Below are 21,158 nucleotides of genomic sequence, written 5' to 3'. Positions count from 1 at the left end.
GTAAACAGAGCGGCAAATACCCATCTCTCCATCAATAAAATTTCAAATTTCAGGCATATAAATCTGTTTGGGTATCTTACTTTGTCACAAACTTCAGTAATTTATAGAAAGGTAAAATGCAGTATCAATCATAGATGCTTTAATTTCAAGTGGTTGGTTAAAACTTCTGAATAAAATCATAAATGTGGGCATTTATTTCATCAGGCTTTTCTTGGTTGATGAAGTGAGCTGCTCCCTCCATTACAACAACCTCCTCTAAATTTGGAACTTCTTTCTTGAAACCACCATTGTGAATATACTCCTTCATTCCAGGAACATGATATGTCAGGTCTAGATCGCCCACCACAAACTTAGTTGGAACTTGAATTTTGCATCCACTAAATGGGGCTGTGAGCTCCCAATTTCTGCATTTATCGCATCAGATTTGAAATCAGATTGATTTAAAGTTGAAATTATGAAATTCGTAAATTATATTTTTTATTTTATAAATATGAAAACACCGTAATTTGCGAAGACTATCAAAAAATTTCCAACTCTTACATATTCTTACCAAAAAAAATAAATTATAGTTCATAAATAAGATGTTGTAATATCATAAGGGTGCAGGTCTTAATAAAAGACATATCTATGTTTTTCTTTGGTAAATAAATACTTGTGATTATATGTTATTACAAATTTTCAAATACACATAATATGACAAGATTCATTGGTTTAAAAAATTAACAAAAGTTGTAAGTAGTTATTATTTAATGTCATCCTTCCACATGGTACATACAATTTATGCACGTTCAACATGAGTTTACTGTAAAATTTATAATAATGAGTCTTTTTTCCCAAAATATAAACTTAAGGATCAAGTTCTACATTTAAGAAAAATTTGAAATTTAAAATCCTACTTTTTAGAGAATTTGAGATTTCAAATCATGATTTGAAATTGAAGTTGAAGTTTTGTTCTTATTTCATAAACACACACTGATTTAAAGAAATCTTAATAGATTGGTTGATTGGTAATTTGATCACTTTGTTGATGAGGGTTCGATATCCACCCTATAATCCCCTTCCCCCTTCTTTCCCTACCCTCAGTTGAAGAAAAAAAAACATTGATTTCAAATCAAAACTTTAAATTTGAGTCTCAAATTCTACGATCAAACGCCTACTAATTCGATATACTGCTGATAGAATAATTTCGTAACAGCTAAAATGAATTTAAAGAAATTCAGTACACACAACCAGCAGAGTAAGTAATATGACCAATTCCCTACTACAAGACTAAAAGACATTTTAGTACATTTTAAATATTCTTAATTTCAAATCATGATTTGAAATTGAAGTTGAGGTTTTGTTCTTATTTCATAAACGCACACTGATTTAAAGAAATTTTAATAGCTCAGTTGATTGACTATTTGAACTTTTACTTTGTTGGTGAGAGTTTGATTTCCACCTTATAATCCCGTCCCTTTTCTTCCCCTACCCTCAATTGAAGGGAGAAAAATATTGATTTCAAATCAAAACATTAAATTTGAGTCTCAAATACTATGATCAAACGCCTACTAATTCGATATATTGCTAGTGGAATAATTTTGTAACAGCTAAAATAAAGAAATTCAGTAAACACAACCAGCAGAGTAAGCACTATGACCAATCCGTACCACAAGACATTTTGCTACATTTTACATAATGTTAGTTTAAAACAATAGCATTCAAAAGTTTTCTTGATTTTCTTAAACTCCGTGTCAAATCAAAATCAGACAAATAAAAACGAAGAGAGGGAGGGAGTATACATACTTGTCCAGATTTCTGTAGTAGTTCAATCCTCCAGTGAAGCCTGTTTTGTTTAATTTCTGAGCATAATAATTCACATCTTCCTGTGTTAGCCATGAGGGTAATGTTGCTGGTGAATGTGCAAAGGCTTGATGAAAGCCTATCTCTTTGGGAATGCAAGGTGGGCGTGTATCACGTGAAGAAAGAAATCCTATTATGAGTTTTGCAGTATCAATTGAAGCAAACTCCTCTTCCACTTCCCCTGGTTTCTAAATCGTGAGTATAAATAGCACAGCATTATTGGTAAATTCAAGCAAGATTCCACATTAGTGTTCTGTCATGGAGTATTTTCACATTAACATATTACGCTAGCGTATCACCGTAGATTTTTTATTAGATTTTGAAATTTTATTTTTGAATATTGTTTGATCATGAAATTTGATCAGATTTTGAAATATCGTTAGATTATTAGAACAAGTTTTTGAGAGGAATTTCACTTCCACTCATAAAACTTTAAAAAAAATCAAGTAAAATACAAGTTCTAACATAACCTCAAATTTTCAACTTCAGAATCTATAGCCAAACGAGAGCTACATTAGTGACCCCTTAATATTACTGTAGGTAGTTAAAGTTCGGCAGAGGAAGGGGAAAATGTTATCCCCTCTCTTAATTTATATGGCACATGATGTTATTGTAGGTAGTTTATGTTTTGCACAAAAAGAGGGGAAAATTACAACATCATCTCAATTTAGGTGAGATTATTTGATTTAAGGAGAAATATTACCTTTATATGGCACCATTTGACTTTACACAAAATTTAATAACAAAATAAAGATTATTTGTGTGGTTATAATTTATTTTATTAAGAATAAAAGGGGAATTCTAAGTTAAGTTATTTCTATAAAAAAAATTGGGGGTAGGGAAAGGGAAAAATGGAAGAGGGGATTAAAAGATAGGGAATAACTCTCTTCAACAATTTTACTAGACAATCAAGTCCTTATCAATAAGATAAAAATATTTTTTTTAAAATGCCACATAATTTAGGACGAACGGAATAAATCTTCTCAACGATTTTACTAGCCAAGTGAGTAAACAAATTTTGATTTCGTTTCTCTACTGAAGGAAGAGCAGTCAAATGAATGATAATAGCAATATGTGGAATGTTGTATAATATTTCACTAAAAAGAGCAAGCACCAGCCATAAACTTGTAACTTGTAACTTAATCTACTACTGCTCAATCCGAAACTACTTAGGCTCAATCAATTAACTATGACTCAATCCGAAACTAGTTATGCTCAATCAATCAACTATGACTCAATCCGAAACTAATACTGGTAAAAATCTACTTTATTCCAACTTGAGACCAGTTATCAAAAATCTCAAATGGGCAGAATCTACTGTATTTTTATCCACAGACCCAAAAAATAGAATGGAAAGAGAACTATTCCGGAATTCCAAAAAAATAAATAAATATTAGATCTAACTCAATCCAAGAGTTAAAAGAACTATGCAAATGGTTTTGAACATTTTTTCCGATTCAATTAAAAAGCAAAACAAGTACTAAAGAAAAAGAAATATACCTGAAATCTACACATATAATAGTCATCACCAAGCAACTCCCTCAAGCTATCCACTGGTTTTCTTAAAGGATTTCTTGGACGAAACTCACAACTCAGATTAACCAAAGCCTTAATTCGATCAGGACGAAACAAACAGAAATACCAAGCAACTAGAGCACCCCAATCATGTCCTACTAAGAAAACTTTGTCTAGATCCAAAACATCTAACAGAGCAACCAAGTCACCAACAATATGAAAAGCAGTATAACTACTGATTTCCGATGGAATTTCAGTGTCTCCGTAACCACGAAGATCAGGAGCAATAGCTCTGTAACCTTTGTTAGAAAGGTACAACATTTGGTGACGCCATGAATACCATAACTCAGGGAAGCCATGTACAAATAGAACTGCTGGACCTTCACCAATTTCTGCTACATGCATTTTTATTCCATTAACGGATACATTTTTGTGCTCTATTTTCTCCATTTTCCTCTGTTTTTTTCACTCTTCCCCTGTTGCTGGTTACTTTACCCAATCTAATATAGGCTTTATGGAAGGAGTTTTATGTTTTTTTTTTTTATATTGTCAACTAGTTATTTCCTCGGTCTCGCTCTCAAAATAAGTATCGTTTGTTAAAGTCATGTCATATTAGTAATGCAATTTTACTATATGTATTTGTTAGGCAAGATTGTTTGGCACTTAACCAAACACAATTAAAATCTTGACTAGAAAAAGGGTTTTTCTCTCTCTACAATATCCTCTCTCTTCTCTCTATATTCAAACGCCGACAACAAACAGAGCTGCCGGAATGGCCCTATCGCCGCCGGCGGCACTCCGCAGACCACCGGATTTAGTCCAAGAGGAGGCTCTCTCACCCAGGAACAAGACCCAACTGGAATCAACACCTAAATCCATTCGTAGCTCTTCGGATATCGGCTTCAACGCGACCCCTGTAGAGATTTCGAAGGAGCAACTAGCTTGGGCACAAAAAATCATCTTCTGGTCACAAAATAGAAGCAATGGTGAAACTCAGGGTAAAGACGCGGAGTCTGATTCTACACAATCAGATTCACAACAAATCTCAAACGATTTCACACTCCCAATCGGAAAATCTGGGGATAACCAAGGTGACTCGGATAGTGAGAGTGTTTCCTCTGATAAAGAGTTCTCTAACTCAGATGAGAACTTCTTGAATTTGAAGAGATTCGACACAGGTACACAAAATGTGGAGGACTCGGCGACTGGTGCTGGAAATGCCTCACAGGAAAGGATCTCGAAACAGTCGAATATCGAGAGTGAAGAAACGACAAGGAGCAATATCCAAATCAATCCAGGTAAGAGTGTATCTATTCCGATTGAACATAAGTCGAAAGAGGTAAATAAGGAAAATAAGGGTGAAAATGAGTTTAATCCTATCGCTATAGAAACTGATACTCAGGACAAGCAAGGAAAAAATGATGCAGGTAATAACAGTACCAAGATTAATCATAACAATTCAACATCTAACAAGACTCAACTCCCTCATGATCTTACCAAGCTAACATCCAACTTTGTTAAACACAACCCTCAGTATAAACCAAATATCCAGAATTCAAATGACAAACCTCCCACAAAACCAAAACAGCTACCGCAGTTGCAGGGCTCCAAAATAGAGTCTGTCCCAGAACCAAGTCCATTTATAGTTATACAAACTTATGCGACTAGACTAAGAGTTAACCAAAATAGAACTGAAGCGCCTATTAATATTTCACCTCCTGTCTACACCACAAGACAGGGCCTACCAGCTATAATCTATAAAAAGGAAGACTTTTTTGTGAAACTTGCGTCTAGATGTAAGTATACTTTAATAGGAAAATTCACCAATACAATGCCCAAGATAGAGCTTATCAGAAGAAGCTTTATTCAGCAGACTCAACTCACCGGAGGTGTCAAAATTGCTCATTTCAATGCAAGACACATTTACATTGATCTTGATAATGAGGAAGATCATATTTCAGTCTGGAATAAACAGAAAATGTATATTGATGGGCAACTTATGCGACTACAATTGTGGACTCCAACCTTTAGGCCAGAGGAGGAAACTCCTATCGTACCAGTTTGGGTCATACTACCAGAACTACCGTGGCATTGTTACAATAAAGAGTTTATAACCACCCTTTTAGACCCGATTGGTAAAACCCTGTACCTGGATGCAGCATCTCTTAAAAAAACTAGAGGCAGTGTTGCAAAAGTAAGGATACAAATGGATATCACCAAAGAAAGGCCTCAACATGTATGGTTAGGAATTGATGAAGAGGATCACAATAAAGGCAGATGGCAAGCTATACAATATGAAGGTTTACCTGAATACTGTTCTTACTGTAAGCATCAAGGACATACTATGACAAGATGTAATGTCAAGAAGAGAGATGAAGAAAGGAAAGACGCTGAAGAAGCAAGGAATAATAAAACCAGGAAAGAAGATGACAACCAGGTATGTCCCTTAACCACTGTACAAATGCCTGAGAATAATATATCTTTAACTAATGCAGGTACAAAAGAAAATCAAGCTGGGAGACAGAGACAACACCAAAATAGGAACAAAAACAAGGAGGAACAACAAGAATGGCAAATTCAGAAAAAACCAAGACAGAAGGAACAACAAAAGAATGTTCAATCAAAGCAGAATCTAGCAAAGCAAACAGGTATTGACTTATCTCTCCCATCCCCCCAAATCCCCATTAATGGCTTAGATGCTGATGCAAATGACACAATGGATGACGACTGCAACAACAAAAAAAGGAAGGATTCAGGTATTGACTTATCTCTCCCACACCCCCAAGTCCCCATTAATGATTTAGATGCTAACACAAATGACACACTGGATGATGACTGCAACACGACAAAAAGGAAGGATTCAGGTATTGACTTATCTCTCCCACACCCCCAAGTCCCGATGATTGGTTTAAATGCTGACACAAATGATACACTTGAGGATGACTGCAATATTACAAAAATGAAGGAGCCAGGTATTGACTTATCTCTCCCACAGCCTCATGGCTCCCCCAATAATTTTAATGTTGTGAATGATGTAGCTGTTGTAGTTTATGGAGGTGAGGATGGGGGAATACAGGAGGAACCCACTAACTTGCAGGAAGGGGTTACCAGAGGGAGGGAAAGTACTTTGGTTGACCATAGGAAAGACATTAGAGCTCCTGCTACCACAGAGGTAACTACTACAACTGTAACCAGAAAAGAGAGGTACAATGAATACTCACAACAAGAAGAGGACTGCTACACAATGGATAAGGAACCTCCGGATCCGAAAAGGCAAAATGAGAGTCCTCAGGCGTTTAACAACAAGTCTACAATAGCACTTAGTAAGAAGAAAAGGGATGCGTTGAAGAAGAAAATTATTAAAGAAATGCAATCAGGACAACAGAGCTTACATGATGTACTGGTGGTGGAACATGCAGGCATCCATGTGACAGCTTTGCAAATTCAGAAACCGAATACTGGAAAATGTGCCCTTAACAAGGAAATTACTCCACAAGAACTAACAGATGAATATAGAGTCACATATTCTGAGGATGAGGAAGATCCTGACCAATATGATGAGGTTCAAAAAGAAGAGGAGGAAAGGAGGGCTCTTTCTACCAAGGGTCAGCAAGAAAATAGGAAAAAGAAGCAACAAGATAACACAACAAGTTCTGATAATGCTATTTGTAAAAGTGGCATCAAAACAAGGTCCAAATCAAATAAGTCTCAATGATTAATACCCTATGTTGATATGCAAGGAGTATTGATACTCAGGGTTCACTAGATAGACTTCAAAAACTCAAAGACTATCACAAAATATCTATGATGGCAATTCTGGAACCATTCTCAAACCAATCACACCTCAATTCCCATAAAATTCAGCTTAATATGGACAGTGCTATTCATAATTCCAACAACAAAATTTGGCTCTTCTGGAATAAAGATGTAGCATGCTCCATTATAGATCAGGATGAGCAGCAGATTACCTGTGAGATCAAACATGTTACATGGCATATTACCTATCTCACAACCTTTGTTTATGCTAAATGTAAAGATCATTTGAGAAGAGATCTTTGGGATAAACTACTGCTATATTCCAGTGTAGACAAACCATGGTGTACAATAGGGGATTTTAATGTAATCACTGGCATTGAAGAGAAGCTGGGGGGCATACCCTACAACATGAACAAAAGTTTTGAATTCATAAGTACTATTGAAGCTTGTGGACTCATAGACTTGGGTTTTCATGGTGCAAAGTATACATGGTGTAACAACAGAGATAATGATGCCAGGATTTGGAAGAGACTAGATAGAGCTATGGTAAATGATAAGTGGTTAGACATGATGCCCATGACTACTATTACTCATTTAGCTTCCACTGGATCAGACCATTGCCCTTTATTTATGGAGTGTACAGAGAGACAGAACAATGCCCCTAAGTATTTTAAGTTTCTACACTGCTGGGTTGATAATGATAGCTTCCTTGATGTAGTGAAAACGTGCTGGGGAAAACCTGTCGCAGGAAATCCTATGAGAAGATTTCAGGAAAAAATGAAAAGAGTGCGAAGCACTCTGAGTAAGTGGTCAAGACAAGAATATGGTGATATTTTCTCTTCCATCACTGATTTTGAGACAAAAGTTAGAGAGGCTGAGGATGCAATAATCAGTGATAATTCCGAAGAAAATAGAACCAAGTTGAACTTGATCAATGCCAAATACATCAGGTATCTAAAGATAGAGCAATCCATCCTCAAACAAAAAACTCAACTCCAATGGTTTAAGGAGGGGGATGCCAACTCCAATTACTTCCATGCTATCATTAGAGGGAGAAGGAGAAGACTGTATATTCACAAAATTGAGGATGATCAGGGTAATAGTATTCAGGGAAATGAGGAAATTGCCAAGGCTGCATGTCATTACTTTGAAAAGATATTTACTACAGACAACAGGAAAATCAATGAAGATTTCCTTAAGTACATACCTAGAAAGGTCAGTGACAATCAAAACCACATGTTGCAAAGGGTACCTACTAAAGAGGAGTTACAGAAAGTGATTTTCTCTATGAATGGTACTTCTGCTGCAGGTCCTGATGGGATGAGTGGCAAGTTTTTCCAGGTATGCTGGGACATTATCAGTGAGGACCTTTTGGAGCTGATTATGTTTTTCTTTAATGGCCATGACATCCCAAAATACGTCTCCCATGCATGTCTGGTTCTACTCCCAAAAGTTGAACATCCTAATAGACTATCTGAATTCAGACCTATATCTCTCAGCAATTTTAGTAGCAAAATAATCTCCAAACTCCTTAGTAGCAGACTGGCTCCCATCCTTCCACATCTTATTTCGGATAATCAGTCTGGATTTGTCCAAGGAAGGAGCATATCTGAGAACATTATGCTGGCTCAAGAAATTATGCATAACATAAACAAACCCAAAATTGGAGATAATGTGGTTATTAAACTTGACATGGCCAAGGCTTATGATAGAGTCTCATGGTCCTTTATCTGTCTTGTCATGAGAAAGATGGGATTTGGGGAAACATTCATAGACATGGTATGGAGAATAATGTCTAACAATTGGTACTCTGTCATCATAAATGGCAGCAGGCATGGTTTTTTCCACTCAACAAGAGGTCTCAAACAGGGAGACCCACTCTCTCCTGCTCTCTTTGTTATTGGTGCAGAAGTACTGACCAGAATGTTAAACAACCTTCATCAGCACTATCTATACACTGGTTTTCAAATGGAGAAAAGGGGTCCTCAAATTAACCACTTGAGTTTTGCAGATGACATTATTATTTTCACCTCAACTTCCAAGTATTCCCTTCAACTCATCATGAAGACTCTTCAGATGTATGAAGGCGTTTCTGGGCAGCTTATTAATAAGGACAAAAGCCAAATCTTAATCCCTACCAATACCCCTGATGATATAATGGATAGAGTAGCGACCATCACTGGTTATAAATGCACTCATGGGCCTATGACATACTTGGGATGTCCATTGTACATAGGAAGACAAAGGGTCATATATTTCACTGGTATAGTTTCAAAAGTGATTGCTAAAATTCAAGGGTGGCAGACAAAGATGCTAAGCTATGGGGGGAGAGCCACTTTGATCAAATCAGTGCTTCAATCACTTCCTATACATCTGTTATCTGCCATAACCCCTACCAGAACCACTTTGAAACAAATAAAATGTCTTATTGCTGACTTCTTCTGGGGTTGGGATAAGGAGAAAAGGAAGTACCATTGGGCCTCTTGGGAAACCCTTAGTTTACCATATGAGGAGGGAGGTATTGGTGTAAAAAACTTGGAAGATATATGTCTGGCAATGCAATACAAACATTGGTGGGTGTTCAGAACTAAGAGATCTTTATGGGGGGATTTCTTGAGAGCTAAATACTGCCAAAGAGCTCACCCTGTCACAAAAAAGTGGCACACAGGTCAATCCCTCATGTGGAAGAACATGATGAAGAACAAAGGTGACATAGAACCTCACATTAAGTGGACCTTATGTTCAGGGAACTGCAGTTTCTGGTGGGATGATTGGCTGGGTATTGGCCCTCTAGCCAATCACTATGAATATATTCCAAGATTCAACAACTCCACTGTCTCCATGTTCTTGACAAATGGAAAATGGAATGAAGAGAAAATCAGGCAACAGGCCCCTCAACACATGATACACACAATTCTCAATACTAAAATCATGTACCAACAAAACACATTAGATCAAGCTCAATGGAAGCTGCAATCACATGGAAATTTCACTTGTAAATCAGCTTGGGAAAATGTGAGAAAGAAAAAAAACAAGACATTGATAGATAGGATGACATGGCATACTAACATCCCGTTCAAGGCTTCATTCTTACTGTGGAGAACATTAAGACACAAACTGCCAACCAATGATAAACTGATTTCTTTTGGGAGAGAAACTGCAGAGTGCTCATGCTGCTACAGGCCTGGTTTGGACAACATAGAGCACATATTTGTCTCCGGAAGCTTTGCTAAACACATCTGGACATATTTCTCCAACTGGGGGGGAATCAGGCAGGACCACAACTCTATTAGAGACATCTTGATGAGATGGTGGACCTACAAACCAAACAATGATGTACATAAACTCATGTTGCAAGCCCTCCCTATATTTATTTGCTGGAATGTCTGGAAGAATAGGTGTGCAAGTAAATATGGAGGAAAGAAATCTAGTACTACTAGGGTGAAGTTCAATATAATCAAAGAAATATACATGCTTATTACCACAGTTTTTCCATATATCCAATGGCCACCAGCTTGGAAAGATCTAATTATTTGGATAGAAAACTGTAAGCATGACATAAAAGTAACCCAGGTTAAATGGCTCAAACCCCCCCCCCCCAACATAGTTAAACTTAACACTGATGGGAGTGCCATAGGCAACCCAGGAAAGATAGGAGCAGGAGGAATAGTAAGGGATCATAAGGGTAATTTGATATATGCTTTTGCCTCTCCTTTGGGAGTTGGAACAAATAATCAAGCGGAAGTGCAGGCAGCCAGTTTTGGCATTAATTGGTGCATTCATCATGGTTATAATAGAGTAATATTGGAAGTAGATTCGGAACTTGTGATCAAGTGGCTGAATCTGGACATCAAACCACCCTGGAACATTCAAAACTACGTTAATGAACTCCAACAACTGGTTCAACTGCTAGAATACTTCCAATGCAAACATGTTTTTCGGGAAGCAAATTTTCCAGCTGATACATTATCTAAGTACAGCCATACACTTGATAATACACAACACTTCTACAACCTTCAACAACTTCCACAAGAAACCAAGGGCCACATAAAGCTAGACAAGATAGGAATGGCAAGCTTCAGGAGAAGAAGATTAAAAAGGATAAAACAACCTTCTTGAACATGTTTATCTCTAATTTTACCAACTTGGCTATGATTGGTGTTGCTGCAATTTTCCTTGGACCTACTTGGTACGACATGTCTAAAAAGAGCAAAGATGAAAAGAATTTCCCCAACCCATGCGAGATAGAAGGTTCGTGTACTGGTTCTTGAATAGGACTAGTGTAGGCTACTTTCTTGTATTCTCATGGAAGGGGAGAGTCTCCCTCATTTATGCTTTCTTAGTTGATTTGTACCGAGAGGAGTCCTCTCACAGGTTTAATGCTTTCTAGTTATAGTTAGTCTCTTTTTGTATCGGGGATGAGTTAGCCGACCTTAAGAGGTTAGCCGACTTATGAACCACCATAGGATCAGAGGTAAGGTTTATGTCCCCCTCCTTGTATTTTATTTTGATTATTTATGGTAAGGCTTGGGGGTGCGGCTCAACCCCTGACTGTGCACGAGAGGTGGGAGCCTCGTGTAGGGTCTGTTCCCAAAAAAAAAAAAAAAAAAAAAAAAATTAAAATCTTGATAATAGCTATAATTGAGCAGATAAATTTACTTCTGATTTAAGCTAAATTTTTTAAAATTTTAATTTGTTCTTAAAGTTTATAATAATAAACCATCTCGTATTCTTAATTAACAATTGTTGATTGAGCAATTTTGGTTATGATTTTTTTTTAATGCCTCACATACAATCAATACTTTGAAATTGACTTATTTATAATTTTATACTGATTTAGCATTTTGTACAAGAAATTGGTTTGGCATTCTAAATTAATAACAATTAATTTAAGATTATTTTTGCCTATGCTATATAATTATAAATTGTTAATTGGTATGCCAAATCAAGCTACCTACATTTTGTAAGGAAAGAAAATCTATTACGATTTTTTTTAAAATAGATTTTTCAATTATTTTTAATTTTATAAAAAGTTTGGAAAAAATAAAAGTAGCACTTCAAAAATTTATTTCTTTTAGAACAAAGCAAGTCCACAGCCTCCCTTCGCTAGATGCCTAAATTCATTTATTTTATGCACATTTTTGGAATTGAACAATCACTCTAGCCGCCCTCTCTAGATACCTCGTTTGGTATAGAATGGAATAAATAAAATTATTTTATAAATATAGATATTTAATGAGATTAATTATTCCACGAGAGTATATATATATTTTGATGATATCAAGAAGAAAAAACAGTGCTTCAGCGAAACTGATTGATACCATCAGAGTATGGTATAAAGAAAAAAGCTGCTTGATATTATAGTATATTCAAAGAGGAGCAGTGATGCTAACGTTATGCGCGAAATTAAAAAGTAAATGGGATAAGAGGGTAAATAATTTGGATTATGAGTCTATTAAAGATAAATAATTTGAGTTGGGTCCAATTTAAATAAATAATTTCAGAATTAATCTATTTTATATAATTTTTTCATATTTTTAATCACAAATTTTAATTTGTTTTTATTTTAGACCATAAATTTTTTAAAAATTTGTTTCATTATGCTTAGCCGGCCACACCAAGGACAGGCTTCGGAATTTTGTTCTCCTTTTCACTAGACGCTAATGTGGATATTCTTTTGTGACCATTGGTTTCATCAAATGTTGTCTCTTTGAAAACTAATTTCGATATTTCAGTTTATATGAATCATTTTTTTTTATTAATTTAAAAAATGCTATTTAATTTTTATAATTATTTATAATTTAATTTTTAAATATCTGTTTTATTTTTAGTTTAATTATTTATAGTCATATTAATATTTATCACTTATTTTAATATTTTTTAAAAAAAAACTTTTTTCTTTAAATTTAGCGTCAAATTAAACTATTCCCTTTATTAATTACTTTCTCCATTCCAAAATAATTGAATTGTTGGAATATGGCACACATCTTAAGAAAAAAAATAAAAACATAAATTATTTATAATTTAATTTTAAAATATCTGTTTTATTTTTAGTTTAATTATTTATAGTCATATTTATATGTATCACTTATTTTAATATTTTTTAAAAAAAAACTTTTTTCTTTAAATTTAGCGTCAAATTAAACTATTCCCTTTATTAATTACTTTCTCCATTCCAAAATAATTGAATTGTTGAAATATGACACACATCTTAAGAAAAAAAATAAAAACATAAATTAGTCATTTTTTTTCATTTTTGCTCTTTTCAAACTCTATGCTAACTCTCAATACTCATTTAATTCATTTTTGAAACTCAACCTTAGATATTTAATTAATGATGGATAAAATTGAATATTTTTTTATCCAAAATGGAAAAAAATAAAAATTATCGTACCTTTTTTTGGTTATAATGGTCATTATTCTTGGGGAAAAGACTCATTATATGGTTATAATAGAGGAGTCTTAATACAAATTAAACTTTCAATTCAATTAAATTTCGGTCTCCATAAATTTTTGTCAATCAGCCATGAGTTTAAATATTTTCCAACTCAAATTATATGTCGCGGCTATATTGTCTTGGTGATTGAATTAATTTTGATTTAACTATATAGATTTATTTTGTGATTTGCTTTGTGTAGTTGTACATATATTTAATTGATTGTATGTTTTGATTTACGAATGGGAAGAAGGAACATAGATTCTCTTTTTGTGAATGTTTTTGTATCTATCTATTTTTTTACTATGTGCGAGAAAGAAAAGAAAATTTTCTCCTTTAATATGGTGAACATGATAATTGTTACTGTGTTTCATTTGCAGCATAGATTTTACGAAAAAGGCAAATACCATACCTAGGAGAAAAGTCAATACCGTATTCAAACAAGACCACATTGGGGTATTTCAGTTCGACATAACCATGAGCAAATTATGCAGCTCTCATCATTGATTGACTCTCCTGTTATTGTTTTTGGCGATTCCGATGGTGAAAGTATATATGTTCTGGCCTTAATTAATTTCTACATCATTTACGACAACAACAACAACAATTCAGTGAAATTTTACAACGTGTCTTATTCCTATCAAGGTAGAACGGCTATTTTCAAAAGACCCTCGGCTCAATAAAAGCATAGAAAGAGATCAGATAAGGCTAAGAAATTCGAAACGATTTGAAAAGCAAATAATAAAAGTTTTACGAATAAAATAGAGTAATCAAAATATAGAAGTACGGAAAATAATTTTTACATCATTTAATATTATTATATTTTCAGCTTTTGGGATATTTATTATAGCGCAATGTGCAACATGATTTGGGCTTAAATACTCACGTGGGACCATTGGAGCCATGGCTTCTTCTGCACCAATTCTCAACTTTGGCAATATCACTTCTCCACACACTTTTAATAATATTATCACCTATGACTTTAAGGTAAACTCTTCTCTTTTTTTTCTTCTATCCAAGTGACCCGAAGAAAGGCATCTCTTCCTCCCTTTCAAAACAAAGAAAAATGTACACATAAATATAATAAAAATATGTATTGATGGTGAATCCAGATGACGTTGTTATGTATAATACTTGAAATTAGAGTAATAATTTGTTGCACATATTCCATATATTATACGTCAAAAATATTGTAAATATGTGTATTTTGTTGTTTCTTGAGCAGGCTAAATATAAACATGTCCGAGCCCTTCAAAGGAGAAATACATTGCATGTCAAATAGCTATTGTGTGTGTATATATACATATACAATTCTTTATTTGTACTTTTTGTTCTCTTGAAATGTTAATTTCCGGTACATCATCCCAGCAACGGATACAAGAACTTAAATATCTCAATGATATTGTAAGATTGGTAGGTGCTTTTTCTATTTTTTTGCTTCAATCTTGGATGTGTTCTTATTATCATTTTTCTATAAAGATGCAAACGTCTTTTTATTTAGATAATAAAATACTTTAACCACCTCCTCCATAAACATTTATTTCTTTAAATAATACATAATCAATGCCTAAATCAGATTTGATAGGTTGTGATTCAAACAATTAAAATCGTCTAATTGATGCCCCAATATAATATTAAGGTGAAAAGACTCATATGCTGTTGGTATACGTAATTGAAGCTTTAATGCCCGAACTGAATGTTGACTTCTGGTAAAAAGATGTATTCTCTTCTCTTTCAAAATACTTATTAATTTAAGATTATTATAAAAGTGGATCCAAGTAAAATTTTCAGATCTAAAATCAGTGATCGGCCTGTAAATTCAAAAGAAAAAAAGTCAAATAAAAATTTTCAAGGAATATTTTTTTCTCATCTTCTTTTAGAAATTTGTATTCTATATTTAAACTTTTCATGTAAAATAATTTCACGAATAAAGGATTTAATAAAAATATGACTTACTAAAAAGATGTAAAAGTGAAGTTACCAAGAAAACACAATTTAAATAGAACATAAAGATTTCACATTGCAATACCAATAAATATTAAAATTATCCAATTTCAAGATGATTTATAACTAAACTACGTATGGAGTGCAGAAATGATGAAACATCAAAGATTAATGCCAAAAAAAAATTGCACTGCTTATATATTTATGGTAAAGTAGGGGTATCTTAATATTTCAGTTGGTTAACTATCTGAACTTTCAATTTATAAGCGAGAATTCGATTTCCAACATTGAAATCCTCTCCCCATTTCTCTTTCCCCTTCCCCTTCCCCTACCCCCATTTACCCTTCCCCTACCCCCAATTTTCTTTAAAAACATAATTAAAAAAATGGTAGAAGTGACTTTGGTACTTTTCTTTTTCAAAAAATAAAGTGTTCACGTGTTCGATCAAAATAAAGTGTTTAAATAAAATTTACAGGCAAGATTAATGGTTTGTCAATGTATTTCATCTAACATATATGTACTTTAATATAATAAATATCTATAATTGTAAATGTTATATAACTGATTCAACTATATCCATCATATTTATATATTCAAAAATATTGAATTCAATTATTGTATTAATATAATGATATTTATTTTATTATTTAAATAAATATTATATTTAGTGTAATGTTAATAATATTTTTAAAATGAATTATTTTTTAATCATTTTATATAAATTGACGTAATGCGCACGTGCAAAGCAAGTACCCTAAACTAGTAACTTACATAAATTCCATAGTAGAAAAAACAAATTACATTTTTATCCCTGATCTTTTTCAATTTATAAAAATTCCTTCAAATTTGTGTCATTCGGATACACAAGAGCCATCCGGATATATTAATTCCGATACATTAGAAAACTTAGTTGTTATGTTTAAAAAAGAAAATCAAAGATAAAATTAAATAGCAATTCCACAAATCAATCAAAACAAATTGATATCAATCCCTCTCAAAATTTTGGAAATTTCAAACAATTCAAATTTAAATTTTTCTTCTCCCCAATTTATCCCAAATTATAACAAATTTTCTTCTTCATCTATTTTTTTCCTTTGCCGTCATCAATTATCAATTTTTTAAAATTTGTTTTAGCTTATCATCTATAAATTTTTGATAATATGAGAATATACCTTTTCTTTTTTCATAGTATTGAATCCGATTGAGATCTTGATTTTTAATTTTTTCAAAGCTCAAAAATAACGAAATTGGCTATATTTTTTCAATTCTATATTGTTTTCCTCGATACCCATTTTTCAATTATGCGAAAATGGATAAGTCTTGGTTATGTATCTAGAAATAATATTTTGAATTAACTTAGAAACATAATTATATCTTATGATAACAAAATTTTATTCGTAATTTTTTTTGTGGCTTCGATAAGAGCTTTAGGTTGAGATCCATGGATGACGCGTTGAAAGTGAAAAATAACAAACAGGAGTTGATATAGAGCAAGAAGAAAGTGTAGAGGGATTTCATCATTTTTTTTTTCTTTTGCTTTCAGTAGATCGGATTGTTGATTTTTTTTATTTTTTGTTGTTCATCTTTTTGTGATACATATAGGTTCAGATTTTTAATGTATCTAATTTTTTTTCTTAAATTAATGTATAATGCCTTCGTTTCAACACTATGATACATTATATTTTTATCATGCACAATGTATCGTGTTCAAATATTAATTTTGATACATAATCTTAATTTATGGAAATACAAATTAGCATGTATCATGTTTATAGTTATTGATATGGGCTACATAATTATTAGAAATTTCGTTATCTTTTACTATGCAATACGTATACCCAAACTTATCCAACTAGAAGGTTATGTATCTGTAGACATTATCAAATATAATTGTTGATACATAAACACGAATATTTTTATAACAATATCAGTTTGTATCATATTCATAGCTATGTATATGACACAATACCGATAGAGCAAAAAATTAAAAAAAAATATGTTTTTTTGTTATTAATCTTTTTCTGATACATATGAGTTCTGGTTTATTTTCATATCTAAACTTGTGTGTTCATGCCTTTAATTATTTATCTGATACATAATTAGTAAAAATTGTATAATCTACCATGTATCAGTTGTTGTTATGTATCCGCAGTCTTTAATTTTTGTTCAGATTTATTCAATTTAAAAGGTAAGGTGTCTTTGCACGTTACTCAATAAATACACTTGATACGTAAACTCTAATGTTTTATAGCTAAAGAACAGTGTATCAATTTAATTGATATGTGTATATATATATATATATATATATATATATCAAAATTCAACAATATTAAAACTTTATTACATGTATCATATACATATCAATTCACAACTGTATTATATATCACACACACAAAAATGTTATTGGCAATAATTACATTTATAATGTATATTTTAAAAAATATAGTATTTCTCAAACAAAATAACACACATAGATAGTAATGTACCATGCACTATTTTTTTAGGCATGATACGTAAATTCAAATTTATAATAAATGTATTCAATACATAGTGACTGCCACACGAAAATGTATCTATCTCAAATCTAACATCTTATAGGCACAAATACTTATTTAATGTATCTAGCTAGTAGAAATATAATATTTATCAATTTAAACAAGATACATAAATAGTAATGTATTAGGAAAAAACTATCCATCTCGAAAACACAATTCAAATGTAATGTATCATAATGTTGAAACTAAGGCATTATACATTAATTTAAGAAACAAAAACAACTAGATACATTAAAAATCTGAATCTATATGTATCAGAAAAAAATGAACAACAATTTGATCTGCTGAAAGCAAAAAAAAATTAACTTTTCTACCCTTTTTTTAGGTGGGGGGGGGGGGGGGTCCACAGTCATTTAGAAGAGGAAGGTACATCCTTGTTCGGCTTCGCCTTCTCAACTTTCTAATTCGTCATTGATAATGAATTGTGCAATTGTTTGATCTATTTTCAGCCCAATCTTTGTTGTCAGAATCATAAACATGATCAATATTAAGTTTAACTGAGTACTCTCAATGGTAAGAGAAGAATCATCATCCATATGTATCAAAACTTTGAATATGCAAAATCAAAAAATAAAATACAGATGAATGAATTTTCAGATAGAGAGGATGAAAAACTACGCATTGAGGAAGTTGAAATCGATTTAAAATTTAAAATTGTAATAAATAAAGTAACTATTGATTGAGAGAGTAAAAATAGAAGAGATTGGAGGAATGAAAATAGGAAGAGAGAAATTAGGAAGTAATGTATTCGGATGAGTGAATTTTGGAGGAAAAAGAGGGATTTTAAAAATATTTTGGAATGGTAGGGAATAATAGAAAATCTATACTATATTAAAAGCACGAAGATACTTAAAATATTGATTGAACTTTTTGTCCTTCATTAAAAGACTCTGCTTTAGACAAAATCGTCTTTTCACCATCTTTTTTAATTATTATATTATTATTTTAACAATATTAAATATTGACTATAATAAAAATTAAATGAAGGAGATTTTCTTATTATGATTAAATTTCCAAAAAAAAAATTCCAACTAAAATAGATTTAAAAACAAAATAGTCAAAAACCTTCCAAAATAATACGCAGAAAAGATTTTTAAAAAGTGTTCACAAAATAGGCAAACAAAGGTCCCAAAAAGAAAAGCAAAACGGTCAATAAAAGACGTCCAAAAAAATAGGCAAAAGTTTAAAAGATTCTCCAATAAAAAAAGTTGTCATTACTATTTTCTCAAATAATTATTATTTAATTATTATTCTAATATTTAAAATTTTGAAATTAATTAAAGTCGCCTTCTCCAAAACAAATTTGTGTTCCATTTATAACACTATTTTCTTTTACTATAAAATTATCTGCTTTTACGTTGAGGAGTGTTTTTCTTTTGTTATCAAATTTGTGTTTTTCTTTTGTTATCAAATTTTAACTAATTAATTTTGTGCTCTTTCAATTCCTGTAGGTAATTTTAAGATACTTTTTTTTTACGAAGTATTATCATTATAACATGAGACAAATTATATTAGAAAATTTTTGAGCACTTTGAACTCTTTTTAAATTAGGAGTCCTTCAAATAAATAAATAAAATTAATTAGTAGAATTGTCCTTAATTGATTGAATGTTTGCCCTTCATTACAATACTCTACAATAGGCATTTTTTTCATATATATATATATATATATATATATATATATATATATATATATATATATATATATATATATATATATATATTTAAGAACAATGATCTAATTTTTTGACCTAATATTTAGGATTTTAACACCCTTTAGATATCGTGTATTAAAATTTTCCATATTTGAGTTATGTAATTTAGAATTTTCAAATGAGCTAATATTGTGTATTAATTTTTCCTTGTTTGAATTATGTAATATTACATATTTATATAATAATAATAATAATAATAATAATAATAAAAAATAATAATAATAATAAATAATAATAATAATAATTAATTCTTCCTAAATATTTTAGGTAAAATTTAACCACCTTTTATTATTTTTAGGTTTACAAGGCTTTATATATAGAGATAAAAATATCATAAACAAGAGAAATCCTTAATGTATGCTTCTCAAAATTCTCTACTATTTTTCTTTCTCAACTCTTCATGTGTATTTTTCATGAATGTCTTTGTAGTCATTACATTGTAGTGGACACTGACAACTTGCTTATAAATTACAACATCTATTTCTTTTACTTCTTACTCAATGTTTTATATTACAATGCTATTTGTTATGAGTAATGGTTAATCGTGCATGTACCTTGATATTTGTAGACGATATAGTATTAATTGATGAGATACATGGATGAGTTAACAATAGACGAAACATTTATCGACTCCATCTAGAGTTTATTGTTATTAACAAAAAAAAATTGTATTCGATGATATTACAATATTTACTAGACTTTGGTGACCAAAAAAAAATTTCGCTTCTAATTGCTTTAAAATTTTTGGTTTAAGTATTTATTTGTATGAGTGTGTTGACAGTCCAAGCTAATTGTGTGTATTGGTTTCTTTTTCATTTATTAATGTTCTTTTTAGTTTTCAAGAAAGTTTGTATATATGAATCTATTTTATCATCCATCATAATATATTGTTCTTTATTTGTTAGTTTTCTACCGCTATGTCTAAACTTCCTTCTTTTACTAAGTTTTAAATTTTTGGATATTCTAATTTGTCACAAAACTAATTGCTGTGGGAGAGAATGAAGAAACTTTTAAAGAATTGATTTTTTAAGAAACATTCATATTATTATTTTTGTAACATGCATAATAATAAGAACTATTCTGCTTTGATATTAGAAAATTAAAAATTGGTATTGTGTTTCAATGAGATAGAGCTTAATTTCGTTTTATCACACAAAGTATTTATTTAAAAATTTTGCTTTTTGATTTTTGATATCAATTGCGAAAATTTGTTTACTATTATTTAATTTTGCTTCTTAATTGTTAGTCTGATGGTGAATTATTACGTTACTCTTTAAGTACACATTTTATCTTTAAAACTTTTACGTTGTTATTTAAAAATTTAGTACTTAATAAATAATGTGCATATAATAATTTTTTTCCCTATACATTTATTATTAATTCTTGTGATACACAC

At 31.6% G+C, this 21,158-nt stretch overlaps 1 protein-coding gene across 1 annotated transcript; it reads right to left on the bottom strand.

Moving 5' to 3' along the window:
• Positions 1-3,912, bottom strand: LOC129882960 (uncharacterized). Its single transcript, XM_055957478.1, has 3 exons — positions 3,343-3,912; positions 1,786-2,030; positions 1-404 (listed from the first exon to the last, which is right to left on the bottom strand). Exons 1-3 carry the CDS (start codon positions 3,805-3,807, stop codon positions 158-160), a joined length of 957 nt encoding a protein of 318 aa, XP_055813453.1. The 5' UTR covers positions 3,808-3,912; the 3' UTR covers positions 1-157.
• Positions 3,913-21,158: the final 17,246 nt, after the last annotated feature.

This window comes from Solanum dulcamara, chromosome 3, assembly GCF_947179165.1.
Source record: "Solanum dulcamara chromosome 3, daSolDulc1.2, whole genome shotgun sequence".
NCBI classification, from domain to species: domain Eukaryota; kingdom Viridiplantae; phylum Streptophyta; class Magnoliopsida; order Solanales; family Solanaceae; genus Solanum; species Solanum dulcamara.
This window is presented reverse-complemented; position numbering and strand designations above follow the sequence as displayed.

Coding starts and splice junctions, on each gene's coding strand:
- LOC129882960 (XM_055957478.1), bottom strand. CDS start 3,807: ATGGAGAAAATAGAGCACAAAAATGTATCCGTTAATGGAATAAAAATG. Junction 2,031..3,342: donor ATTATATGTGTAGATTTCAG/GTATATTTCTTT, acceptor CTCACGATTTAG/AAACCAGGGGAAGTGGAAGA. Junction 405..1,785: donor TACTACAGAAATCTGGACAA/GTATGTATACTC, acceptor CGATAAATGCAG/AAATTGGGAGCTCACAGCCC.